Source organism: Aotus nancymaae, unplaced genomic scaffold (genome assembly GCF_030222135.1).
Source record: "Aotus nancymaae isolate 86718 unplaced genomic scaffold, 86718_ANA_hifiasm-v0.15.2.pri h1tg000019l, whole genome shotgun sequence".
In the NCBI taxonomy this organism is placed as follows: Eukaryota; Metazoa; Chordata; class Mammalia; order Primates; family Aotidae; genus Aotus; species Aotus nancymaae.
In genome coordinates, this window is record NW_026988431.1 from 53,843,220 (window position 1) to 53,870,925 (window position 27,706).

Here is a 27,706-nt window from a genome sequence, read left to right on the forward strand (position 1 = left end):
CCGTGGGTAAGTAAACGGCCCCAATGAACCTTGGTGCCCTCACAGAAACTAACAGAGTTCCCAAGCCTTTTCTTGGCAAAGATCCCTTCTACTTCCCTTCTCCCTCCTCAGTGAACCTATGACTCTGCACTTTACTAAATTATAGCTTAGTTTCTCCATTAATCAGACAAAATTAACCCACAATCAAGCTTTTTTTTTTGGAGTAAGCTGATCATGGCCTCTGTTTCAGGTGATTAAATTCTGGGGCATTGGAAACATTTTCCTTGGCTTGGACAACCTTATCTTAGGTCAATATATAGATTCCACGTAGCTTTTGGAATATTGAAAACTGTGCATAAACCCCTTTACCCTTCATTGTCACAGAGAAGCCTGGAAGCAGAGGAAAGATGATTTCTGAGGTCTTTCCCAGCTCCAATGTATGATTACCTCTGCCTGTCTTGACCACACCCAGGACTTAAAAACTATCCACATTACATTACAGGTTTTATGCCTCTCTCACTCACCCTAAATACAGGATAATGATGCTCATCTTTGCTGGACCTTTTTTCTTAAGAGGCCCAGGAGATGGCTTGGGCACAAATTCTGTCAAGGGACTGCCCAGTCAACCCCGTTTGCCCATTGGCTTCCATCTCCTATCAGTACAACCCTATCAATATAAGACACCTATTTTGATGGACTTCTTGAAGGTCTGCTCCCATATTAACCACAAATCAGGGAGCTGATGGAGAGTGTGAACAAGTACCAATGACTCTTCAGCTCGCAAAAAATCCAGAGTTGGTTTAATTAATATATGGGAGAGTGGTTCCTAATGGAATACAAAATATAAGAACCCCATATACTCACCCTTCTTCTGCCTCAAAGCTTGACTCCTTCCTATCTCTCTTTCCCTTTATCTTGCAACGAGGGACTACTAGACCCTAAGGAAAAGGGCTTTATCCCCAGCTCATGCTCAGGAATACTCTTTGTTATAAATAGATCCACTCTGGCTACTCTGCAGCCAGGGAGTTGATAGGAACATGTTAATATCGTTACCATTTAGGATAGAGCTAAGGAGAGATGAAGCAGGGTGAAAGGGCAACCCTCTCAGGGAAGGGTGAAAAGCCCAAAGCAGCAATACCAAGTGAGTCAGAAAAATGTCTAACAACTACTTGAGCCTGCCTCAGGACCGTAGACCCCTGAGTGTGGCAGATTATGGTACTATTGCACTCAACTTTCACATCCCATTCTGTGGAACAATACATCCCTGCACACTGCAACATCACTTGCACTTACTTAGTCACTTCCTACAAGAGACGGATACTTCCCTACCTTGGTGACACTGGGCTTGGCAAGGGATTCGTCTCAGCCAGTGGATGTATTAATATATGCCACTGTGCTTCCACCAGCTTTTCTATTCCTTCTGTAAGAACAGCATGTTCCAGATAGGGGCTGCCCATTAGCCTGGATCCTGGAATGAAAGAGACACATGGAGTAGGGGGCAGCCAAACACTGCCATGCGACGTGAGTGAAAACATGGCTGCCATCCGGTTCTGAGATTTGGGTGTTACTGTAGCATTTGTGACCCTTAGCAAAGCTAACTAATGTGCTAAAAGTCACAAGCTCAACACTTGCAGACAAGGAAAGCAAGTGAGGCAGGGGGTGTGTGAAACTATGGGATGGCAGGACTAAGGCGGATGCCATAGAATCAGCCCCAGGGTAAGCCCCAGTAGTAAACACTGTTATATGAGTTAACATTTTTAAAGCTGCTGATTTGGTTAAACACCAGGTCATGATTTTAAAAACATAGCAAATATTTACTTCCCGGAAGCTTATTAAGAAATATAGTTAAAAACAAAAAATATAACTACTCAATCTCTTAATGTTTTCCTAATCATTTAACTTTTTAGGTTCTTTAAGGCACCAATCTCCAGTTCAGAAGAAACAATATTTTGAAACTTGGAAATTATTCATATTTTACTTGTTTGGGCTTTTTTTCTGGTCTTTTCTAAAAGTGAAATTATTTTTTATGTTAAAAGTTCTCTCTAGAAACGTTTTGAGTTAGCTTCCCAAACATCGATATACAGAAATGTGTCACTTAGCAATGGAGATATCTTCTGAGAAATATGTCAGGTGATTTTGTTGTTGTGCAAACATTACAGAATGTACTAACACAAACCTAGATGGTAGAGCCTATTGCTTCTAGGCTACAAATGTGTACAGCATGTTACTGTACTGAATACTTACTGTTGGAAACTGTCACATAATGGTATTTGTGTATCTAAAATAGACACACAGTAGAAAAAAAAAAAACAGTATAAAAGCTAAAAAATCATACACCTGTATAGGGAGGGCACTCATCAGGAATAGTGTGCAGGGGTGGAACTGCTCTATGTGAGTCACTGAGTGAGTGGCGGGTGAATGGAAAGGCCTTGGACATTACTGAGCACTACTGCAGACTTCACAAACACTGCACACTTACAGTGGCCACACTAAATCCATTTAAAACATTTCTTTCTTCAATAATTAACCTGAGCTCACCGTAGCTTTTTTACTTTACAAACTTAAACTTTGACTCTTCTGTAATAACAATTAGCTTAAATTTAAAACACAAACATGTAAACTGTACAAAAATATTATTTCTTTATATCTTGATTCTATAAGCTTTTTTCTATTTTTAAATTTTAATTTTTAACTTTTTAAACTTTGTTAAAAACTAAGACACAAACACACACATCAGCCTAGCCCCACAGGGTGAGGATCATCAGTATCACGGTCTTCTGTTGCCACATCTTGTCTCACTGGAAGGTCTGCAGGAGAAATGGCATGAATGGAGCTGTCACCTCCTATAACAGCAATGCTTTTTTCTGGAATAACTCCTGAAGGACCAGCCCACGGCTGTATTAGAGTTAACCTATTTTTTTTCAATAAGTAGGAAGAGAACACTCTAAAATAATGATAAAAAGTACATACACAAACCAGTGTCATTTATTATCAAGTATTACATACTGTACATAACTGAATGTGCTGCATTTTTACACAACTGGCAGTGCAGTAGGCTTGTTTACGCCAGCATCACCACAGACATATGAGTAATGCACTGGACTATGACATTACGATGGCTATAATACCATGAGGCAACAGATTTTCTGCTCCATTATCATTTTATAGGACCACTATTGTATATGTTATTATGCAGTACGTGACTGTAATCTTCTGCAAAACCAGTCAAATCTAATCATGTCACAAAAATAACTACCACCATCTGTCTTAAAGAAAGTGACTCCTATATGGATGGAGATTAAAAAGGGCATAGATTGATTCCATAGAATATTTCATTTAATTGATTTTATTATGACTGGATTAGGTCAGAGCCCCGGGAAACAGAAATAGCCTTGTTATAGAGAACCACACATTATAGTTTTAACTGAAGTTCTTTTTCATATAAGACAATTATAAATATCTGAGTATTACAAGAGCTGACTACATACTTTCAAGTTTATATTTCCTGACAAAGGTTATGATCTTTTTCCATCCTGTCATTCAGAGAAAAAAGAACCACCTGCCCTATATAAACTCTAAAAGAAAACTGTGTAATCCCAGGAATAGGGGGCAAGGACTGCTCCTCTCGGACCTACTATTAGCAGGTCCAACAAAAAATATATATATCACCACCTCTATGAAGAAATGCCCTTCTATAAAAGCATGAGATTAAATCAGATATGACTTTACACATTAGGGCTTTTATCTTGATGAGAAACTAGTAACAGCAGCGCTTCTTTCTTATTTATTCACAAACTGATGGTTAAAGAGAAAAAACACAGGGCAGATTAATAATGTAACTTAGATCTTCAATCTTCTCTTTCCAACTCAAATGCTGGAATATGACACTCTTTTTATAATATTCCACCCATGAGCTTCTCTCCCTTCTTTTCTGCCTTCAGAGTCCTTTCCAAAAGAAAATTACTGCCTGGCATTATACATTATATTTCCAGGTGGAAAAATGAGACAGATTAAGTGACTTCTAAAAATACTAGGGACTATATTTTTAAAAACAAGACAATAATTCAGATTTTCTTGCTTTAATTCTTCTCTATATTACCACAGTAAAATATTTAACAAAGTCCAAGAGATTACTGATATGCAATAATGACCTACAACTTTACATTAATGGAGGGCTATCAATAATAAACTGATCAGTTAAGTAACTGGAACATGTTCAAATGTAAAGGATAATTCACTGTCCTATTTATATTGTCCTGAAATCATCAAAACATTTAAAACACAAAGTTTGAATATTAAATAACTTTGAAATACTGCAACATCTTGAAGTACCTTCTAAATGACCAAAAACAGGTAAGATTTTGTCCAGTATAACTTTAGTGAAGAAGTTTTTTGACACAGAAATATGTATATTGTTAAACTGGTAATCCACATAAGATACACCAAAACTTTCAAGTGTCTAGATTGTTCAATAAATAAAACTCCACATTGTTTTGTTTTTATAGCCTAGTGACCTTATAATTCAGCGACACCCTTTTAAGAAATTCTAGTCGATAGAATGACATGTTCAAATTGTTTGGTCCTATTAATTTCTTTAGCAAAAAACCTCCAATTCCTTTAAGATATTTAATTCCTCCAAATATCATCTTTAAAGGGCCTGACTAATAAATCCCAAGTGTAACCCTCCAGTCTCTAGTCTGTGGGTTCTTCGTGAGTTTCAGTTCAGTGTAAGCCAGCACACTGACCTCTCCATGAATTTTCCACAGTATCGACTCTAACACTTTCCACAAAGTACCCTGTCATTCTAGGCTTTTTGTAGAACGTGAAGTTAATAATGGCATGTGGTGTTCCTTAGCATGACCTGCCAAAAAGTGATGATCTCTTTGGAAGAAAAGCCATGGGCTGCAATCACACGTCTGAGTTGACAGACATCCAAATGGATTCTATATAGAAAGAAAAGATTTGTGTCTTCTGGAATATGAATGTTTACTTTTAATAAATTCAAACAGATCCCGACATAAACATCTTCAAACTTGATGGGTTTTACGTGACCCATCATTTCATAGATCCTTGGCACCAAATCTCTGGACATTATATAACCCAACCCACTGCAGTATGGAGGGAACACCTTAAAAGGATACTCCTGGTATGAAATATGGGTTTTTTGGTAAAATCCTCTATAGGAATAATTATCAATTAGAGGATAACCTGTGAAAAACTTCTCTGAGTGGTTTAAGTTTAAAAGATACTTCACTAAATTGCCAGTATTGATGAAAACATCAGTGTCTGTCTTCATGACGTACTTGGCATTGGGGCAAAACTCAGTTACCCACCTGAATGCCATAATGGTTTTCAAGGTCAGGTTATTATATGTGTCTAAAAAATCTTGTCGGATTATGTCGCCATAAAGAAGGTGTTCATCCTCTAAAGACAATGCCAACATTTTGTCTTCCTTTTCAGCCTCTTGGCCTAATAAGAAAAATGTAAGAACTTCATATCCCCACCAGGACTTTTTTTCACCCCAAGTAACTCTAATTGCCTGCCTGGCTTTCACATCTGAGGGGTGGGAGGTCACCAGGATGACCAGAAATGGATTTTGATGAGAGCAGTTTGAATGCTCTCGAAGTGTGAAGCGAAAGTCTTGTCTGTAAATTGGCTCGTACTCATAGAAGTACATCCAGTTCACGCGTTCTATCACGTTATAGTGGGGAAGGCTGAGGTACCACATCACGAGGAAACTCAGGAGTGACAGCAGCAGGAGGCTCCATTTGAGGGATCTCAGTGACATCCTACTTGGAAGGACAGTCCAGAGAGCTGAGGCCATCCACAGCAGCTCAGAAGCAGCAAGCCAAAGGTTCTGCAAGAGTTACCATAGCTTGGGTTAATATTCCACACATGAAGCACATTTTCAAAAGATATCTGACTATCTACTCAAGGAGAAAGAGTAGAACAAAATCTCCAGAGTAAAACAAAAATCCTGACTTGAATCTACTTCATTTAACTATAAGCAAATAGATGCCAATAACCAAAAATGTATTTTAGTTTCTTACATCAAGACCAAGGTTAAAACATATCTTTTGATTATTTCGGAGTAGACTTATCTTACTTTACATAAATAACTGTTTACTGTGAAATAAACTATATCCTAGGTGCCTGGAGGGACAGAAAGAGATGGGTAATGGTGGGTTAAAAAATAAACCTACCATAAAAACAAATAAAATGTATCTCCTCTTTATAACTATAAAAAAGAAGGATTTAATTGGGCATATTACTATACTATGTATATACTACACTACACTATACAACACCACACCACACCACACCACACCACACCACACCACACCATACTAATTGTGGATATTACTACGGGGATTCAAGGGGCTATTACTAGCCACATGCCCAAATAAATGAAGGGTCTTTCTCAGCTGTGTGTTCTCATATGGATTCTAGGAATCTGGATAAGAAAAATCCTATAGTGATCATTATTCTATTCTTAGTGACTGCTGATGTAAGGTAGAGATTCTTCACCTGAAAGGCGAGTCCTCCAGATACAAATAGGATAATCTCTCTTGAGTTTTCAAACACTAACTATGAAATAACTTTTACTTGCCCAAACACCACTTCTCCCCTTTTTACTTCATTGGTTAAACTCAATGCTCAGTCCAGATAACAACTGTTTAAATCAAAGCCTGTCCTTAGTACTGAGTTTTCACATTTCCCATTCCAACTTCTTCAGAAATTGCACACCCAATCAGAATCATGGAATGGAAACTTCCAGAACACTTGCTTTTACACAGAAGCTCCAGCTGAGACAAGAGGAGGCACAGAACATTCAGACTGTGGAGTGACAGCAAGGCCTCAGCTCTGTTCCAGAGCTCAAGGCAGAGAAGGTGGTTTACAATTCGGGATCCCATAGGGCTTTCCTTACACTATGAGCATAGACTTCAGTCTAAGGGCATTCATGTACGTGTGTTTACTGGAGGAGACCAAAGGAAACAGGAGACAAGAGACAGAAGAAATCCCGAGGCAGTGTGTAAACATGGCACCACAGTGCAGTACACACTGTTTACATCTAATGCTAAGGAACTTTAGCATAAGGGACAGACCAACAGCATGAGGAAGGGTGGGCTGAAGAGGCTGCTGGCAGGTGCCCTGTCACCCACAATTACATGGGGGAGGGTTCTCAGGAAGCTGAAATTCACTATGGAGGATGGACATTGTGAAGGCTGGTCTACCAAGGGTTCTACCCTGGGTCTACTTTAGGGTCTTTGGACATACAGTTCTTCTGTCTCTTACTACATAAGAAAATAACAGGATTTTAAGGCTCCGTGTCCTCTTCATCTGGTCATCTCTTACCTGCCCTGATTACGTCTTGCCACAATTACCTTTTCTATATGTAATGCTTTCTGTATTTTGACCCACACAATACAATGTAATGTTTCAGCAAACTCTCTCCCGTTCAGTTCCATGTCTATGTGTCTTGCCTCTCAACTTACATTCTATGACTTGCTGGCAAAGATAATTTTTCTCTCAGGAGTCAAAGTGCAAGACACTTTGGAGTGCAATGGACACTGAAGCTTCATGTGCTATCTCCATTTGTAAATGGATAAAATACAGATTTGTCCATCCACCTCCTACCCTCTCATGTCCTCTTTACTAGCCATACACTGCCAATCCCCCACCCCGCAAAAAAACCAAATTGAATAGTTTGAGAGCAAGAATTAGGAAAGTAATTAATACTGCCTTTATATGTTTTCTCCTCACCTGGCTACTGGGCACTGCACAACCCTTGAGGGCACCATTTACAACTTGTACATTTATTACAACAAATGTCTCATTCTAAGAAATCAGCATATTTTAACAGATTTTGGAAAAACAGAAGGAAAGCGTTGTAAGGGGTGCCATTTATAACTGCATATGGATGATGGAGGCTCTACTACTCTTCAACAATGGGAAGAACTTAAGATGGCAAATCTTATTATAAAAGTTCTTTTTTACACATTCTATAAGCCATGGTTTCTAAGTGTGAGAATGTACTATGGTTATGATGTCCATCACTTATGGACCCATGAATAAAATAAAGCAGCAGCAAAAAGAGGAGAAACTATTTAGTCTGAAAGTGAGGAAAAGGGACTCTAAAGAACTAGCCAGAACAGACTTTAGGTCACCTACAACACAGGTAGCTCCAAAGCCAGATACCGAAGTCCATGCTTCAGCTCTGTCCTTTACCAACCAGGATGAATGAGTATGTTATGCATCTCTTGAAGCCTCAGTTTCCTGTCTATATTGAAGATATTAATAGAGTGCAAATTAGTGATAATATATGCAAAGCTTCTGGCCTATGTTAGGTATTCAACAAATAGAAGCTGTTATCATCGGCTGTGGCTCTACCCTTGGCATCATTTCCATCCTATTTGTAGTCTCTAAAATGATTCCTACTGTCAAAATAGATTATTCTGAAAAAATTATCTTTACTACTTGAAGAAAAGTATATTTGAAAGCCATAAATATATTTCTACTTCTTACCTTCTTCTTGATTTTCTTCTTCTGAGTAAGAAGACCTTCAGTTTCACCAATGGAACATTCAGCAGGATGCAGCTGTGAGAAACACTGCTTGAAGAGAAATGTTTGAGGTTATATGCCAATTACCCTGATTTGATAGTTCATTACACATTGTATATATGTATCAAAATCACACATGCCCCCAAAATACATACAACTATTATATACCAATTTTTAAAAATTAAGGTAAAAATAATGCTTAGAAATTCCACAAGATCTGTAAGAGGCGGGGCGCGGTGGCTCACGCCTGTAATCCTAGCACTTTGGGAGGCTGAGGGGCAGATCACAAGGTCAGGAGTTCGAGACCAGCCTGACCAACATGGTGAAACCCCATCTCTACTAAAAATACAAAAACTTAGCTGGGTCTGGTGGCGCACACATGTAATCCTAGCTACCCAGGAGGTTAAGGGAGGAGAATCACTTGAACCCAGGAGGTGGAGGTTGCAGTGAGCTGAGATCACACCACTGCATTCCAGCCTGGGTGACAGAGTAAGACTCTGTCTCAAAAAAAAAAAGATCTCTAAGAAATTTAATAGCATTTATTTATGGGTCAGGGGATTAGAAGTAAAAGAGGAAAAAAAAAAAAAAAGACCTCCTAATCCCCAATTCCTTTCTAAACTGGGAAACATATGTGGAAATAAAAATAAAAACAATAAACTGCTTGTCCAGAGAGTTCATGGCTTCATCATGGGGAGAGGGCACTTGGTATTCAAAAACAGCAGAGATTTAAGAATTACAACATGTATCTAGATTCTCTCAACAGCTGGTATCGTATGTCACACTACCACAGTTCCACTTCCCTTAATAAGTAAATCAGAGGTTACTAAAAAAAGTAAAACAGAAAACTGCTAATGGAGACTCTGCTGCTACCCTCTCTAATTCTCTGTTCCACACACACTTCACAGACAGCAAGCCTGAAGTGTGAATGCCAGCTACCGCTCCCCAACCCACTTCCTTCCTCTCAGCCTCTGTCTCTACTCGTGAATACTCAAGAGACATTAATGAAGTGAAAAACATTTGAGGTACATCTCACTTTCTGCCATGAGGATGTCTGCTCATATCCTGATATGACAAAAAATTTAAGCCCAATAAAAAACGAGTTCTTAGCTGGGCACGGTGGCATATGCCTATGGTCCCAGCTACTTGGAAGGCTAAAACAAGAGGATCACTTGAGTCCTGGAGGTCAAAGCTGCAGTTAGCCCTGATGGCACCACTGCACTCCAGCTTAGGAGGCAGAGCAAGACCTTGTCTCAAAACCAAAACCAAAACCAAAAGAAAGCAAGTTCTTACTAAGAAAAGGGTGAACACTAAAAGAGAATATAATGGCCAGGCAATTCTCAAGAGAAGTATACAAATGGTCTGAAATAAGAAAAGATTTTCAAATTCACAATTAAACAGAGATATTCTGAGAGAAGTCTCAAACTGGTCATTTTTTTTAAGTGACACTACACAGGAAGTATGAGGGGAAAAGGTGTTTCTGTGGGCATTCACATGTACTTTCCAGAGAGAAATTTAAAAGCATTTATCAAAGTTTTACATCTGCAATACAAAATCCATACCAATTTAATTTTTTAAAAAATCAGGAAACTGTATATTATTTATAATGTAGAGACATTTGATTTAATGTCTATCAATAATTGTTTAAAGAAAATTATGCTACATTCCTGCAATAGCATCTTTATTCATTATATGCAATGATGCTTACCTATAGTCCTTTCATATATTGCTAAGTGAAAACTGAAGTTGCAAAACCGCCTATGTGATACGATTGCTTCTGAAAGATGAAAAGTTAAGTGTTATAAATCCATGTGGCAACATCTGCAAGATGAGATGTCTGGAAGGACGTGTTCCTGTATGTCAATGGGTTTACATCTCTAGGATTTCTGGAGGATTATTTCTCTTCTCTCTTTCTTTCTATATCATTTGGATTTTCCATACTATTCATGTATTGCTTTTGTAAATAAAAAACAAGCCAAAAAATCTGGATTTTAGGTTTAAATGACTCAAAGTTCCACTACACGGTTGTGACCCTTAGCTATCAGTTAGGATCCCGAGTTTGACCTTATCCTTGCTTTTTTTCAAAAGTGTTTCCACGAACAATTCATGACATTTCTATTAGCTATTATTTTCTATTATTTCAGTAAATATTATCTCAGTACAGTAAGGAATAATTTGAATAATCCATTTAAGATGCAGTAACACTAACAGAAATCAAACAAGACTTATATTAGCTACCAATAATACACACACACACACATACACGTCTAACACTTTCTAAAGTGTTTACAACAAATTTTATTTTCCTTCAATAACCAACCTTGTGTGGGAGGTGAGCAGCTTATATTGTACCTATTTCATAGGTGAATTTTAGAGCATTCCAGTGAAATAAAGACACTTTCAAACAGACTAGGAGTTATAAACTCCACAAGCTCTTGGTGAAAGAAGTACCAAATGAAGTATTTTAATATGAGGAAAAATGAACTTGGGGCAAGGACTGGAATGCAAGAAATGAAGGTAAGGAAGAATATTAAAAGAATATCAAAATCTACTAAGTATAGATAGTAAAAAAGAAAAGGAGAGAAGAGTAAAAATTTTCATGTGGTTAACAAATGTAACTAAAATACTAGGTAAAAATAACATGATGGCTACAAAAAGATGTTTCCTAGGAAAATTAAAATAGGCTAACATTCTTAAGGAACAAAGTGATATGGATAAACTCTCACATTTTTCTAAAAAGTTCATTTAAGAATGTACATTAAGCTTTACAGTAACCACTGAAAGAACAAATATAGGACACATATCTTCAAAATTGAGAAATAAAAGTAAGTTATCTGTCTATTCAATATAAGGTAGGAAAATAGAAAAGAAAAAGCAGAAAAAATCCATGCAAACAGAAAACCCAAAAGATGATGGCAGGAATAAATCTAAATGTGCTGTTAATAAAGGTAAATATAAATACAAACTTATCTACTAAAAAAAAGACTCTCAATCTAGGTGTGGTGGCTCATGCCTATAATCCCAGCACTTTGGGAGGCCAAGGCAGGTCGATCACCTGAGGTTAGGAGTTCAGGACCAACTTAGCCAACATGGCAAAACCCCTATCTCTACTAAAAACACAAAAATCAGCCGGGCATGGTGGCACGCACCTGTAGTCCCAGCTACTCGGGAGACTGAGGCAGGAGAACTGCTTAAACCCGAGAGGCAGAGGTTGCAGTGAGCTGAAATCCTGCCTCTGCACTTCAGCCTGGGCAAAAGAACAGCAAGACTCCAGAGCTTGTTCGGGGGGTGAGGGTCTAGGGGAGGGATAGCAGGGGGTGGGGGAATAGGGGAGGGATAGCATTAGGAGAAATTCCTAAAGTAGATGATGGCAGGGGGATGGATACAGCAAACCACCATGGCACACGTACACCTATGTAACAAACCTGCACAATCTATACATGTACCCCAGAACTTAAAGTATAATTTAAAAAACATTAAAAATATTTTAAAAAAAGAAAAAAAAAGAAATGATGAACCTCTGGAAGCAGCTATGTATAAATAATGATTTTTTAAAATGAGACTACAGGAAAAGATACCATACCCATCAACAGGAAGAATGAATGGAACATGTGGTTAAAGGGGAAAAAAGATACTAGCCACAAATACTATACTGTAATTAACAGCTGCTAATTCAGGGTGATGGAAATATAGGTGTTCTCTTATACTTGCAGTTTTCTTTGTATTTTATCAAAACAGGGGAAAAAAGCATAATAAAAATGCTTTGGATATCAGAACCAATCCACCCTAAATCTTGACTGCAACAATGACTAGTTGTATGACCTTTGGCAAGTTAGTTACCTTCTCAAAAATGTCTTTTTTCAGCTATAAATCAGGCATCACAAAGCTAATTCAATGACTATGAGGTTTAATGGAAAGAACATGGATTAACCAGTCAGCATAGGGCCTGGCCCAGGACCAAGAGCACTTAATGGTTTCTGAATATTCCCAACATAAAGAAATGATAAATGTTTGAGGTTATAGACATCATGAATTTGATTTGATCATTACACATTTTATGCATGTATCAAAATATCACATGTACCTTATAAATATGTACAATGTAAAATAATTTTTTTGTGTGTGTGTGTGTTCAAAGTTTATTTCAAGTCACAGTAAATATACAAACTAAGATAATAAAATGAATTGTCTGGTTCTGAGAGAAGGTGATGGGAGTCCTCCACCTGGCACTGATTTGAGTCATTCAAAGGTTAAGATGCAGGTCATCTTTTTTCAATATTTCAACAAAATTATAGAATTAATTTCCAGATTTCTTATCAGGTATTTTTGAAAACCTATCAAGGTGCTCCAGTGGATTTCTGTATTTGTTTCTTTAAAATCAGGATACTCTGCCTTAGAGGCAACATGGCAATCTGGTCTGCAGTCAGTTGTAGAACCTGCATAATCAAAGCAGCCTTCTCATGATCCTGTGGAGTGACTGGGTTCTGCCTAGGACTAAAGCGACCAGGCTGGCCTCCTCCCTGTAAACTTGCTCCTTGCATGCCTGTTCCCTGCATGACTGGGACCTGTCTGGATCCCTGGGGGACAACCACCCCCATGTTAATTGGACTGGGACCCTGCATTCCACTAGGTATAGGTCCTCTAGGACCAGGCACTGGGCCTGTAGTAACCATGCCTCTGGCCTCCATTCCTTGGACTTCCATCACATGGGTCTCCATCGCTCGGGCCTCCATTGCACAAGCTTCCGTTGCATGGGCCTCCATCGCTCGGGCCTCCAATCCTCTGGCATCTAACCGTTGCCTCCATGGCTCGGGCCTTCATCCCTCATGCATCTATTCCTCGGGGATCCTGTCCACCTCTGCATTCCAAGGGTAGACCCCTCTGATCTAACATGGGTCCTCTTGGTTCTGCCATTAGAGGTCTGGTCTCATGTAATGGTCCTGCCCTCAGCTCATGTGGGGGTGGTCCTCGGCTCTCATGGCCAGGAATATGGTGCATGGGTGGACCCTGATGAGGTGGTCTCAAGTAACCTCTAGGCTCTACATGTCCAGTTACAGAAAGTAAAGTGCCTCCCCGTGGATCATTCAGAGCATCTCCAAGCAAACCTCAAGGGTTTGGGATGTTGGCAGGTAAGGATCCCTGCTGCATAGCTGCTCTAGGGTCTTGCATCAGCACTTGTCCCCATTCCATGGACACTGGTCCACTTCCTGGCATTCCAACCTGAGTGTGCATTCTTCCTCCAGAAGCAAAGGAACCAGGGCCAGGTCCTGTAATGGATGCTGGTATTTGCCCTGGTGCTGGAACTCCACACTGCACAGAAGCTTGCGTCAGAGGAGGTGCACCACTGACATGTATTCCACCCAAAGGCTGGGCCTGAGGGGCCTAAGGATTCTGCTGGTTCACTGACACACTGGATCCTGAGCCAGGCCCAGCACCATGGACTGGCTGAGGGTTGCCTGCAATCAGCATTGGGATATTTGTCTGGCAATGCAGAATTTTCAGGGCAAATTCCAAATCAATAAATAAATACATATTTTAAATGATACTTAGGCATGTAGACAAATAAGGGCTCAATTGAAGTGCCCACTGTGTTCGTAGCATGTGTGTGTCATAGAAATCAAACAGGCTGGAGACCTCGGATTGGCTCATTTCCTGATAGTGAGAGCACAGGGCAGCTGGCCTGCCTCCTTAGGACAGCTGAGCAGTGGGCTACAAAGACACTAACACTGTTGTAAATTCCATATCCCAGGGGAGAGACAGAAAGAATGATCAACAATCTCGATGAATAGAAAAAAATATGAAAAGGCCCAACAGGGAAGTATACCATTATTTTATTACTAACTTCTTAAATAATGCCACACATCATTGTCAAAAAAGGAATTATAATTTAAAAATAATTCCATTTTCTAAAAGATAAACTTGTGGCCAAGCACTGTGGTTCACACATAGAATCCCAACACTTTGGGAGGCCAAGGCGGGAGGATCTCTGGAGGCCAGGAGTTCAAGACCAACCTGGGCAACATATTGAGACCCCGTACCTACAAAAAGAATTTTTTTAAGATAAACTTGTGCTTATATTAACTACACAGGAATTCACCAACTAGACTATAAGTAATTTCTATTAAGCAAATAGTATCTTATCTATTCCACCAACCTAGTGCAATGCTGGGTGAACAGCAGGCCACCGGTAATTACTTGTTGATTTAGGGGTTGATCTGTAGCAGCTGAAAAAACATCTCAAATACTAGAAAAGCTCAGAAAACCTCCAAAGATAAAAAAGGTTATCAGCTCCAGAGTGTTAAGTGTACCGATGCTTCAACCATCAACAAAAGTACCATCCTCAGAGAGTGGGGAATCAGGAACTCCGTTATTAAATGCTGTCGCTTTACAGCAGCCAAAGATGGCTGCCTCCTTCCCGATGCCCCATTACTCACAGGCTGCATCTCTGTCTTATCTACAGCTATTACAGCTGCAAAAGGGCTCTGAGGGCCAAAATCAGAAATCATTCAAACAAACTTAAACTATTATTTTTTTGGTGGAGGACTTCTCAAGAGTTTTTAATATGTTAAGGTATATTCTCTGAGAAGAGGATACAATGTGCAATGTTTCTCAAATTTCTCTGAACAAAGAATCTATTTTAACAGGTTTAATTTTCAGAGCCTCAGTCAGGACTGGTATCCTGGATACATTTTTGGAAATCTCATCCTAGGAGATCTTTGTATTTATTGAATTAAGAGACCAGTTTCTGTGAATTATTAAACCCATAACAATTGTAGTAGTAGTAGTCTGGCGTAAATACAAATTGGTTCAATTACTTCAGAAAACTTTTTAGCATTACTAAAGCTAAACATATATGTACCACACGATACAGCAATCCCACTCTAGGCAGAACACTCACCATTAAAATGTATGTATTGTTAAGGACATCAAGAAATATACAAGCAGGGGCTCAAGTCCTTCTGATGGTGGCCCTCCTCAACAAATGTACAAGAAAGGTCACTACAGCACACTAGTCATGATAGCCCCAACATGGAAACAATCCAAATATCCACCCACAGCAGAGAGAAATCCATATAACAGCACATTATCCAAAATGGACAAATTACCATGTCACATGACATCATGGACAATCTGCCAACCATAATGTTAAGTGAAAAACACCAAGCACAGAAAGAACAGACACTATGATTCCATTTACACAAAGTTGAAAAGTAGGCAAACTAAGCTATGGTGTTAGAATTCAGGACACTGTAACCTCTGGGGAAAGGGAGGAAATATAATTGGGAGGGAATGAGGGGACTTTCTACGTGGTAGCCATGTTCTGTTTCTTGATCTAGATGGTGGCTACAGATGTGTTCATTCTGACAATTCACCTTATAACTTATACACTTTCCTTTTGTATGTCATACTTCATTACAAACATTTTTTAAAAGCTTGTCAGGGGCATGGTGGCATACACCTGTAATACCAGCTATTCGGGAAGCTGAGGCAAGAGAATCACTTGAACCTGGGAGGCAGAGGTTGTGGTAAGCCAAGATTGTGCCATTGCACTCCAGCCTCTGGGCAAAAAGAGCAAAACTCCATCTCACAAAAAAAAACAAAACAAAACAAAACAAAAAAAAAAACCTCAGCAGTCCAGAAGGTCATTCTGTGTATCTTTGTGTACTCAGTGTTAACGGGTATTAACAATGGTAGCAGGAAGGAGCAACAGTAACTGCTTCCAGGCACCAGCTCCTATAATCTTTACGGGAGCCCCATGAATTAAGGTGCTTTAAAAACCCTTTCTATCCCCTTTGAATAGGTGAGAAAACTAAGACTTAGGTACAGTCAATATGCTCAAAATCACAGGCTAGTTAAGTGGTAGACACAAACTCAAACAAGACTCCAGATCCCACATTCCTGATTGCTAGATCCCAGGGAGTGTGCTGCCTGCTCACTATGCTTCCAATGCTAAGGAGCTCTTCTGACCAGAGCTGCTTTGAATGAGTTTTAATTTCTGGCAACCATTGAACCTCAATTCAAACAGTATAGCAGCTTTACTATTTTCACATAGAACAACTCAAAATTCTACCCTTAAAACTTGAAATACAATTTTTAAAAAAGAATTGTAACTAATTGCTCAGATATACACCTTTTTATTTTGCACCAAAAAATACTGGACACTAGAAAATAAATGGGTCTATCAATGTTCAAATGCAGAGATCCAGGAAAACAGACAAACAGAGATGCTACAATGGCACAATTATTCAAGCCAAAATAACCCGAAACTCTTTCCTGGGGTACAAAAATGTTGGCTGTTTCCTGCAAAAAGAAATCAAATTTAACTATTGAAAAACACAATTCTTCTTATTGCAAATGTAATATATGTTCATTAGAGTTACAGAATGCCAAAAAAGCAAAGAGACAATAAAAGCTTAAAAATAACAATACTAACATTTAAAAAAAAATGTAGAGATGTGTCTTGCTATGTTTCCCAGGCTGGAAAGCAGTGGCTATTCACAGGCACAATCATTTTGCCCTGCAGCCTCAAACTCCTGGCCCCAAGTGATCCACCCTAGTAGCTGGGACCACAGGTATGTGTCACAATGCCTAGCCACAATGTTCACATTTTTTATGAAGATCTGTCAAGTCTCTGGCTCCATGGGTTTATATAAGCCCTTCTTTCATCTGCTACTGCTACTCCCTCCTAACCCTATTTCGACCACAATGGCTTCCATTCTTTTTGATTATTTTCTCTTTTCTTAATTAAAAAATATGTAGATATATAGAGATGGGGGTCTTACTATGTTACCCAAGCTGGTCTCGAACGCCTGGACTCAAGCAATCCTCCCACCGCAGCCTCCTAAAGTGCGAGGATTACAGGTGGGGGCTACCAAACTCGGCCTGGCTCCCATTCTTATCCCTGAATGTGTCAACTATTTTCCTCCCTTGAGGAGCCTGCACTTACTCTCCCCCTCCACCTAAAAAGCTGGTTCTTGGAAAGTCTGGCTCCTTCTTATGCCTCAGATCTCAGCACAGGGTCACTTAGGAGAGTCCTTCCATGACCCCTAATCTCACGTAGTTCCCCCAGCACTCATCCCTCATTATTCCCTTCTGTAAAGTACATGAATGTGCTTTGGTTAAGGAATAGCCAAAGCCAACATTTGTGCCAAAGTGACTTATCAAGTTTAGGGCACAGGTGCATACTTTACTTATTAGACAACCTATCTAAGTTTACACTTGGCTTTGAGTCGCTATTGCTTATAAAAGGTATAACTGCCCTGCTGACGTTGTGCAAGGGGCTTGGGTTGGCTTGACATGGTTTGGGGGTGCACTAGTGCCCAGAGAGAGAGTAATGCTACTGATCCCTGTAAGGGAGAGCGGGTTGCCTTGAAGGAACTGGCTTGTGCCCAAAGGGAAAAAGTGAAGCTGCTAACCCCCAAGCTGGTGTTGCAGGTCAGGGATACAGATACAAGGGTTGGGGGTGGCAGGAGCCACACAGCAGGCTGATAAGAGGAGCCACAAAGCTGAAGCAAACAGACAAGATGAAGGTAAACCATGTGAAAGAGTGTAAGTAAGCTGCTGATTAAACAGCTGCTGAATAAAACTACATTTGACCTGCCTACTGCCCCATGAGTGTTCTTTCAGCTATTTGCCCATCGACCTACTCCCGTCAGACCTCAGCTGGGACTCAAACCTAACAACTTCTCAGCATTTAACCTTATCTAGACTTTTAAAAATCTATATATATTTGTTGATTGTCTGTTCCCTTCAAAGGAATGTAAGATTGGAGAGGGGGAAACCCTGATCCACCTTATTCACTGCCATATAGCCAGCGTCTAACACATAGTAGGCTCTCTGTAAGAATATATGCATACTTTGCAAATGGTTTGGTAACATACTTTTATTTACTTAGTAAATATTTTCAAGAATACACTGAATCCAAAAGTCAACTGAATTTGCTGGATTATGCTTTTCTTTAGCTGTCTTCTAATAACAAAATCTTATTGTAATAGGCTGATCAATTGTAATAGGCTGATTCTGATCATGTGCATTTTAAAAGGTCCAGAAAAACAAAAAACAAACGGCTGAACGTTAGGTCCAAGCATGTTATATTCAGAATCATCCATGTGCTAACTATTACAGACAATTACAAACTACAGTCAGTTTTACAACATTCTAACTTTTCTTCTACACAAAAGAAACAATACTGCAAAGGGAGTGGAAATCTTAATTGCCTAAAAAAAGGTCCTGTGCCTATTCAGTTTAATTCAAATCATCATTACACACATCAATCATATATATTCCTTATAAAGGGAAACTAACTCACATATCCATTCATATCCTTGAGGAAAATTTCCCCAGTACCCATTCAAACTAAACACATTAACTTATAAACAAAGCAATATAAAACTCTACCATTCAATTAGACTCATCAATTAAACACTTAATTATTTTCGCAACTTGCAGCTGCTTTGTGTTCAAGGCCCTCTGCAGATTATATTAGAAATAAACACTAAAGTGCTGTCTGACCACTACTTTTTTTCCTCTTCTTTAACCCAGTGAGAAGTTCTCGCTTTGCTGCACATTATAATCTCCTGGAGAACTTGAAAAACACAGGAAGCCAAGCTGGATCCCAGACCAACTAAATTAGAGTTTCAGAGGGTGGCAGGGCTCAGGTGGCGCCATATTTTTAGAATATGCGCTGCCGAAGCAAGCACCAGGTGGCTGTATTTTTAAAGCTCCCAGGTGACTCGAATGTGATGCCCAGACCCTCACTACTCGAAGTGCAGTGTGTTAGGAATGCAAAGCCCCAGGCCCCACCCCAGACCTAGTGAATCAGAAACATTGTTAACAGGTGGCTTGTGGACATACTGAAGTTTGAGAAGCAATGAAATCCACTTGAGCAAATTACTTAACCTTTTTAAGCTTTAGTTACCTTATCCGTAAAATGGGAGCAATACCTTCCTCGTGGGTTTGAGGGCAACATGAAATAATATGTGTTAAACACCTAGGATAGGGCTGGTACACAGTAAGGGCTAAGTAGACGGTACTGCTGTTATTATTAGAGTCCACACTATATGCTTCCTCTACATACATTGTCTACATTTCTTTTATAAATCTTGCTCCTAACTCCCAAATGTGTCTTACATGGCATGATGTCCTCTAAAATGCAGTAAAGCATGCAAATAAATCTTAATGGGTCCACGTTTTCCTTTCAAATCAGTAAGTCTTCTAGAGTCCAAGGACTGTTTCCCCTAGACTCTCCCAGTGCCTGATGTTCTGCTATCCTGCAAATACGAGCCCCCAGGAACTCCTGGTAGAGGTCCACAAGGCCAAATGCACACTTCTTGGTTCCTCCTCTGCACATAGGCTCCCCTCTCCCGGGATCCTTCTTTCTGCCCCAGTCTTCCTACAACTGAACATCATCTTTTCTGGGCACTACTCACATTGTCAAAAGTCTCACCATAAGCACTTCTAGCAACTAGAGGAGAGCTGCAAAATACAAGGACCTTTTCCAACTGTAGTGCATGTGATATTCAAGTGGCGTCAGGCTCCTTTATTTGAGGATTGTGCATATTTGATATGGTTTACATTTTTCTCCTTACTTGGGAACACACAGCTGGACATATAATAGGAAGTGAAATTTTATTTACTGAATGAATGAATAGCAATTGGTATAGTTGCCTAATTTGATAACACTTAAAAATGAAATATGCTTTACTCTGTCAGGGGAAAGAAAGGCTTACATTGAAAAGAACCTGCTTTTTACTCTATCCAACTTCTACATACTCCCCTCTCTCCAAAATTTTAGCAACAGTCCTTGCTTGATCCTGGCACTGTAGTAAGCATGTTTTATACTTTCATTTGTTTGATTACAACAATCTTATGAAGTAGGAACCATTATTATAACCTGTATCTTTCAGCTAACCAGCCTGAGATTTGGACAACTGCTCATTAGTCAGGGTGTCCGAGCCTGCAGAGCTGCACTGTAAAGTCAGGTATCTTCACGACCCCAAGCGGAGTCTGTAGCCTCTGCACTACAAAGCTTCCCTCCTACCTTGTCTAATCCTATTGGCCTGGTGTCTTCATACTTTCATAGTGCAGCACCTCTGTTCTTCCTCAGAGGTGAAGAGTTGTCAAAGCTAAACCAGAAACTTTTGGCCGGGCACGGGGCTCAGGCCTGTAATCCCAGCACTTTGGGAGGCCAAGGCAGGCAGATTGCTTGAGACCAGGAGTTCAAGACCAGGCTGGCCAACAGCATGAAACCCTGTCTCTACTAAAAATACAAAAATTAGCCCCGAGTACCACTGCATGCCTGCAATCCCAGCTACTCAGGTGGCTAAACCAGAAATTTTAAAAAAAGGGAAGTCTAGTTCAATCTCCATGCAAATCATGCTCAGCTCTTCTAAATCCTCACTCAGTTTTCAACAAGTCTTCCCCAACAAGTTCACTTTTTGGTAACAGAGAAATTGCTGAAGAGACTGATGTTAATGAATCTGCATTCCAAATAACTCTGAAGGAGTTGCTGAGATTCTGTAAACATTAGTGAATACTTAAAACACAAATGCAACAACCGTCAGGAGCTAGAAGATTCACAGAATGCTGTGTTTGACTAACCTAAGCCCCATTTTCAATAGGGTTTTTCAACAGAAGATCAAGGTAACTCCTAGACAACACCTAAGAATCAGGCTTCTCTATAAAGAGAGCTGGGCACTTATAGTCCTTCTGAACAAAATGGGAAAATGTGAGTAATGATAGTGGCTAGATGGCTTCAAAATTGGCTGATCCATCATAGCCAGTGTATTTTTCATACAGTAATTTGTTCAAGACACATTTCTTGGGCTTCTGTTGGACTCTGAGAATAGTGTTACCAAAAGTGCCAGAGACCTGCCCTCCTGCTGATGTTCTAAGGTTGACTGGAACATCTTCGTCAAACTGGGAAAAAAAGAAATCACAGGCCTATCTTTAGCCTTTTCTCATTTAATATTTCTAATTAAAGACAAAGGAATGTAGGCTTATTCAATTTTGTAGGCAAGAAAAAAAAAACAGGAAAAAAATGTCAAATTCATTAAAAGATGTAATTATAATCTAAAAGCTTTTAACAGGTGAGAAAAGGCAAAAGATAGCAAGATGAAATTTGATAGGAACACATTTATTGTCCTATGTCAGAGCTCAAAAAACCAACTGCACGAGAGCAGGATGGGGGGCCATTTTAACAGCAGCCTAAACAGACCTTATGGTTTAGCTAAGTATGAGTCCAATATGATAAAAGGTGGTGATGTAATGGAATAACTGGGTAGTCAGGGAACAAAGGATTCTAGTTCTGGCAGGGAGGCATGGTCACTGAATTTGAGGAGTTATTTCTCAACAGAACTTTAAGGTACTGGATGCCTCTCAGGCTCCATGCAGCTCTACCAGCACAGAGATGATGTTCATTCTTGCACACCACTCTGTCCCCAGCACCTAGCATAGTGTCTGCCACATAGGGAGCACTCCCAAGAACTTGTGAATGAATGGCAGTGCTAACAGAAACTCTACAAGTTAATACTAGATTGTGTCCTCTCTCACACACACACACACACTCTAATACACTCCTAGGTTCAAGAAACAGAAAAAGCATCTGGGCAAAAGGGGTCATAATTCCATAGCCACATATGTGTTCCATTTCAAAAGGATCAAAGGGTCATTAACACGTTAAAGTCAGAAAAGGGAACCTCATTTGGTAAAGGGTTTATCATCTCCCATGAGGACTGTGCGACATGTGGCTGAAGGAACTGGGGATGCTCTGTTCTGGAGACAATAAAAGCTCAGAAGGGCCCTAGTAGATACTTTCAAATTATTCTGAACAATATGTATCACTCTAGAAGGCAAATGACCCAAAGACTAAAAAAAATTAGTGGGAGGGTTCAATACAGATTACTAAAATGGGCTGCTCCTCACCAATGAAAATCTTCAGTGGCTGTCAGGTATGTCATAAAGGTTGATTTGTCACTGCATTTTAAGTTATTCTAAGAAACTTCGAAGGTCCCTTTTAATGACAAGGTTCTACAACTTTGTTATCGATGTTTAAAATATAGTTCATAGAAAAGGTTTCATTTTGGCATAAATATTTTAAATTGTTCAATTTCTAGGAACGAATTTGAAGTATTTACTGAGTTTAAGAAAAAAGCCCACATGAAGCACTACTCTCTGTGGCTGTCACACACAGTTTTAGGTAGACAGTGTAGACAGTGAGTATAAATACCTACACTCCATTACCATTTCCCAGTCCGTCCCTTGAAACCCTGCTGGATGCAGCACCACCACCCTCAGGTATCTTCTGAGATGTATGGGAAAATGTCTTTCATTAAAGCTTCATTAAAATGGAAGCCTGCTCTTTCAATGTGCTGAGGTAGAAGACACCTGAGTTTTAAAGATACAGGTAAATAAGACATATTATATATAACGTTTGCAAACAAACTACTTTCTTGTAGGTAAAACAATCCCTGTATATGGGAATCTCAGATTTCTGGGTTGCAGCACGCAGAATCTTCTACGGATTTCTGAGTTTGGTATGAGAAAAATGAAGAGCAAACAAAAGCAGCAGGACTTGAGAAGGAAAATTTAGCTGCAATCTTCTTTTTGCTTCTGCTCTATCTGCACATTCCAATAAGAACATACAAAATCAATCTTAATAATTTGCAATAAATGTTGGGATTTTTAGCAGGGCTTTTTTTTTTCTTTTTAAAGATGCCTGAAGTGGACTTCTGGGTACTATACAAGTTTATAGTGCTTCTAACTACAATTTACAAAGCACATTTCATGGCACTGTAAAATGTGTGTTAACATCAATCCCATTTTCCAGGAACAGTGCAGCCCAGGTAGAGGAAGACTTGGAACCCAAACTTGAGCCCTTCAACTCCAAATGCCAAGCTCCTGCCAGGGTACTGTGCCCCAAGAGACCAACCTCACACCTAATCCCACAGCCTCCCGAGATTCTTGGGCAGGGAGCAAAGAATGCAGCAGAAGCAGAAACACCTCTACACTCAGGGTGGGTAGTCTGAGAGCACCACGGGACAGAGCAGCCAGTGGCAAGAGCCAACAGGTCAACTAGGTCCAGGGAGCTAGGAAAACTGGAGCAGAGCAAAGATCGCACAAGTCAGACAGAACAGCAGCAAGACTGCCCTGAAAGCTGGGCTTTCCATGTCTGTTTTGTTACAAACTGCTTTATCCACTGGAGGAAGGGCATCGGAGAGCTGCTCTAGTTAACATTTCTTCCCATTACTACCCTAAATTGGGAATATTACAGATCTTTACCATTCTTGTTAGTTACAACAATCCATCAATTACCATTACCTTTGTCATCTGAGGGTATTTCATTCATTTGATGTTCTGGACCCGTGTTAGAGGTTGGGGCAGCAGTGGGGAAGCAGACAGACAAGCCCTGTCCTCAAGTTGCCAACACTCAATGCAGAGCACGGTGGAAGGCTCACAATTACACATTTCAGGCTAAACATTTTGAGTGAGGCCCACCTGGAGAACATGGGGGAGGCTTCCCAGCTCAAATGTTTCTAAATAAGTGACCAAAGTCCATGGCAGGGAGGTGAGTTTGCACTCTCAGAATGTTAGTGCCCAATAAAGGCATAAATTATAGAACCTGTATCGGTATAGAGAAAGAAATTATTTAATACTTAGAGATGAAAGTTGATGGTAAGTTTTATCTTAGAAAGTGGGTAACTCCATTCTCAACAGCAAAGTCTGTAACCAAAACAGCCAAATGTAGTTCCAGATATTAGACATGGTTTGAGCCCTCACTGTCATCCTGCAGGAATGGTGGCTATAGGCTTGTAAAATGTTTTAACAGGAGCAGGACTTCTTTATTCTAACTTTTATGAGCCTGTTCAAAATGCACAGCTTGAGAGTTTAGCAGAAATCCATGTTCTATCCCAGAAGTGGGCAAACTTTTTTCCCCCATAAAAGGCAGATAGCAAATATTTTATTTGTGGGTCCTGGGGTCTCTGTCTCAGCTACTCCATTCTGCTTTTGCATAAAGTGGTAACTCCATTCTTGAAAACAAAGTCTGGAAACAAAATAATACCTCAATATAGTTCCAGATAGGAGACAGAGAAATAGAAGCCATCTACTCTAGCTTTCTTTTAGTTCCTTAATGTCTCAGAGCCTCAAGGAGCACAGGTTATCACTCCAGCCAAATCTTCCAACCTTCAGCCACTTGGGGCCCCACCCTAGGGATGTTCTGTGGCTTCATCTTCCTTCCCCATGCTGATGTGCCCCCTACAAATTGCCGTATTTCTAGCTCATCCTCTCATCTTCCCCTAGCCTCTAATTCACGATATGCCAAAAGGCCTGGGAACAAAATCAAATCAATACTTATAATATACAATTTTTTATTCGTATAAAACCATTGTTCGTAGTCCCAAGAGAGACGTTTGCCAAAGAGCCTGCTGTTAAATGAACTGTAACTTTTAAGTGCATCTGTTGTGCAAGGGCAGTAAAAGTATCCTGTGCAACCCCATATGCTTGACCCTATCCATGTGGCTACCCACACAGTGGGAGGCTACCCCACAGTGAGCAACAATGATCCATCCCTGTAAAAGCTTATTTGGTCTGGACATGATACAGTTGTGAAAGGGACAAAGGCATTTCCCAAAAGAGTTCTACCTGCATCATCCAATGGCTGACAGAACAAAGTTGGAGTCTGGGCACAAGAAGAAGATAAATCATTCATCCAAAGGGGAAAGAGGAAAGTATTCAATGGAGCATTTTCTTAGGGATAAAGGGAGTTGAGTCAGAACTTGAATATGACCCACCAAATTAAGTTTTTACAGTTATTGGGTTTTCCTGAAGAACCATGGTATTTTAATAATTCAATTTTTTAGAAAATATATATTATCAGAGCCAGGTGAGGTGGCACACACCTGAAGTCCTGACTACTCTGCAGGCTGAGGTAGGAGGATTACTTGAGCCCAGGGGTTCCAGTCCAACCTGGGCAACATAAAGAGACCTTGTCTCTATTTTTTAAACAAGAAAAAAGACAGAAAATATATATCATCTCAAATGCCTTAGTAGAGCTTCATCCTGAACTTCTTCAAATCCTCTGATGAAAGAATCATACTAGAATATACAACAAACTTTGTGGCTGAGTGAACGATACTTAAAACCTTGTAAAGGGCACTATTATGGGCATTTTAATCAATTAGGATAATTTATAAGTTAAAAGTATGATGAACTTACCTGGGGAATTCCAGATGAAACTAAAGCTTTAAGTTTTCTGTTGTTTTCCGTATTCCATGCTTTAATTAAAACACTCAGATCTGCTGTGAACTACTGAACAGAACAGAAAAAGAATATATATGAGTCATAACTTAATATTGGGAACTATGACATCTAAAATCAGTGTTCTATACATAGCAAGTTGTTTTTGGAGCAATTTATTATGTATCAACAGCTTTTTCATTTTTGGAAAAGCCTTGATCCTCTCTTTTCATTTTCATATCACCTCATGCTCTAATCTGAAATTACATATGGACATCTTTTTTTTTTTTTTTTTTTTGCAACGGACTCTCACTCTAGTCTCACTCTGTTGCCCAGGCAGCTCACTGCAACCTCTGCCTCAGCCTCCAGAGTAGTTGGGATTACAGGTGCGCACCACGACGCCCAGCTAATTTTGTATATTTAATAGAGACGGGGTTTCACCATGTTAGCCAGGCTGATCTCAAACTCCAGATCACCAGATCTCAGGTGATCCATCCACCTCAGCCTCCCAAAGTGTAGGGATTACAGGCGTGAGCCGCCGCCCGGCCCGGATACTGTTTCGCCAACAGAGTTTATTTTCAGGTCTGGAGTTATCCAATGGCCATTCATTTGAATGAGTATGTTAGTTTATGAGGGGAAAAATATGTCATAGACTCTTGTCTCTTAGTAATACACAATTCTCTTCTCCAGACTGCCACACGTTCGGTAATTTGTGCTTTATCAGGCATCGACACATGCTGAGAGCACAAATTCAGCGCCCTTTTTTCGGTTAAGCCTCTTGGGGGAAGGTAAAAAAACTTGCTCCAGTTGAAACTCGTAAACCCAAATTTTTCTTACCTCTGAAAACAGAAAAAAACACATGATTTGGCAATTCCTTCCTTGATGATAGCTTTTCCGACAAAGTAGCCACCTCCCAAACGCAGGCACTCTGTGCAAAATGCAAAGGACACAAAATCATGACAGCCCGGCAAATCTCTCTCCTAAATCCAACAGTAAGAAAGTGAACGAATACTGAATTCAACGACTACCCGTGCTTGCGGCTAGCATCACTCCTTCCTGCTGGGAAAAGTGAGACTCCGTTGCATCTTTAAGATTCCTTTTAAAATGCCTTGAATGCTCCTTAACCCACCGGTGGGACTCCTGTAGCCCTAGCCCCGTGGGGTTTCCTTCTCTCTCCGCCCTGCCCATTCTCTTCATTCCCCCCTAGTTTCACATTCCTTCCCAATCCCTCTCACAGCCCTACGCCGGGGCCCTTTCCCAGCGTTCCGGGAAAGTGTTCGCCGCAGGCCTGTTAGGGATCCACCAATACCGTAACACCGTTCCCGTCCTCTTCCTCTGCACCGCTGCAAACGCCCCGGGTCGCTACCGGATTTGACCGTGGCTGGACGGGCGCGGGCAACCCAAGGCAGGGATTGCGCCCTGGGGCAAGGCAAGGTGGACAACGTGCGGCTGCAGCCCAGGCCTGGGCCCTCCGCGCGCCCCCGCGCTCCTCCGCGTCGCCCACTGCCCCGCTGGGCCCCTTCTCCCGCGCTCACCGGAGCCGGGGAGCTGCTCGTCACCGAGGCCCGCGCTCCAGGGCGCGGCGGCTCAACCTGGGCCGCGCTCCGGAGAGGACCGGAGGAGTGGGCGGTGCCTCCCGGCCTTGCCGTCCGGGTCTCGGCGTTCCCGAGGATGGCGCGTTTCGGGAAAAGCGGGCCCGGTGGCCACGCCCGCCACCCAGCCGCAGGTCTCAGTCACCTCGGAGCCCCTGGAGGGCCGCCCTTCTCACTCACCTCCTGCTCACAACGCGCACCCAGATCGCAAGCGGGAAGGCGGCCGGCGCTCCCGCCCTGCGCACACACGCAGCCTCCCCGCAGGCGCACGCACGGCCGAGCGCGCGCAGACCACGCGCCGGGGCCGCGGCCGGGAGTCCTGGGCCCCCAGCCTTGCACGC

The 27,706-nt window shown here is 40.8% G+C and overlaps 1 protein-coding gene and 1 pseudogene across 16 annotated transcripts; both read right to left on the reverse strand.

The window, feature by feature from the left end:
• Window positions 1–2,937: 2,937 nt before the first annotated feature.
• B3GALNT1 (beta-1,3-N-acetylgalactosaminyltransferase 1 (Globoside blood group)) lies at window positions 2,938–27,660 on the reverse strand. Of its 16 annotated transcripts, none has more exons than XM_012447382.2 (6): window positions 26,611–26,979; window positions 25,753–25,845; window positions 22,780–22,923; window positions 10,247–10,315; window positions 8,506–8,589; window positions 2,938–5,836 (listed from the first exon to the last, which is right to left on the reverse strand). In XM_012447382.2, the coding sequence occupies exon 6, from the start codon at window positions 5,801–5,803 to the stop codon at window positions 4,808–4,810; it is 996 nt and encodes a 331-aa protein (XP_012302805.1). In that variant the 5' UTR covers window positions 5,804–5,836; window positions 8,506–8,589; window positions 10,247–10,315; window positions 22,780–22,923; window positions 25,753–25,845; window positions 26,611–26,979; the 3' UTR covers window positions 2,938–4,807. The 16 variants fall into 16 exon arrangements, with proteins under 16 accessions (XP_012302805.1, XP_012302806.1, XP_012302802.1 ...); XM_012447383.2 differs by having other exon boundaries at window positions 8,506–8,592; XM_012447379.2 differs by having other exon boundaries at window positions 22,770–22,923.
• Window positions 11,890–17,725, reverse strand: LOC105713616 (cleavage stimulation factor subunit 2-like; annotated as a pseudogene).
• Window positions 27,661–27,706: the final 46 nt, after the last annotated feature.

What these genes read in the sequence shown, in the direction of transcription:
- B3GALNT1 (XM_012447372.3), bottom strand. Translation starts at nt 26,634, where the DNA reads ATGTGTTTTTTTCTGTTTTCAGAG. An exon ending in GTTTTTTTCTGTTTTCAGAG is followed by an intron (nt 25,843 to 26,610) that starts GTAAGAAAAATT and finishes TCTGTTCAGTAG; the next exon opens with TTCACAGCAGATCTGAGTGT. An exon ending in TTTCATCTGGAATTCCCCAG is followed by an intron (nt 8,593 to 25,752) that starts GTAAGTTCATCA and finishes TTTCTCTTCAAG; the next exon opens with CAGTGTTTCTCACAGCTGCA.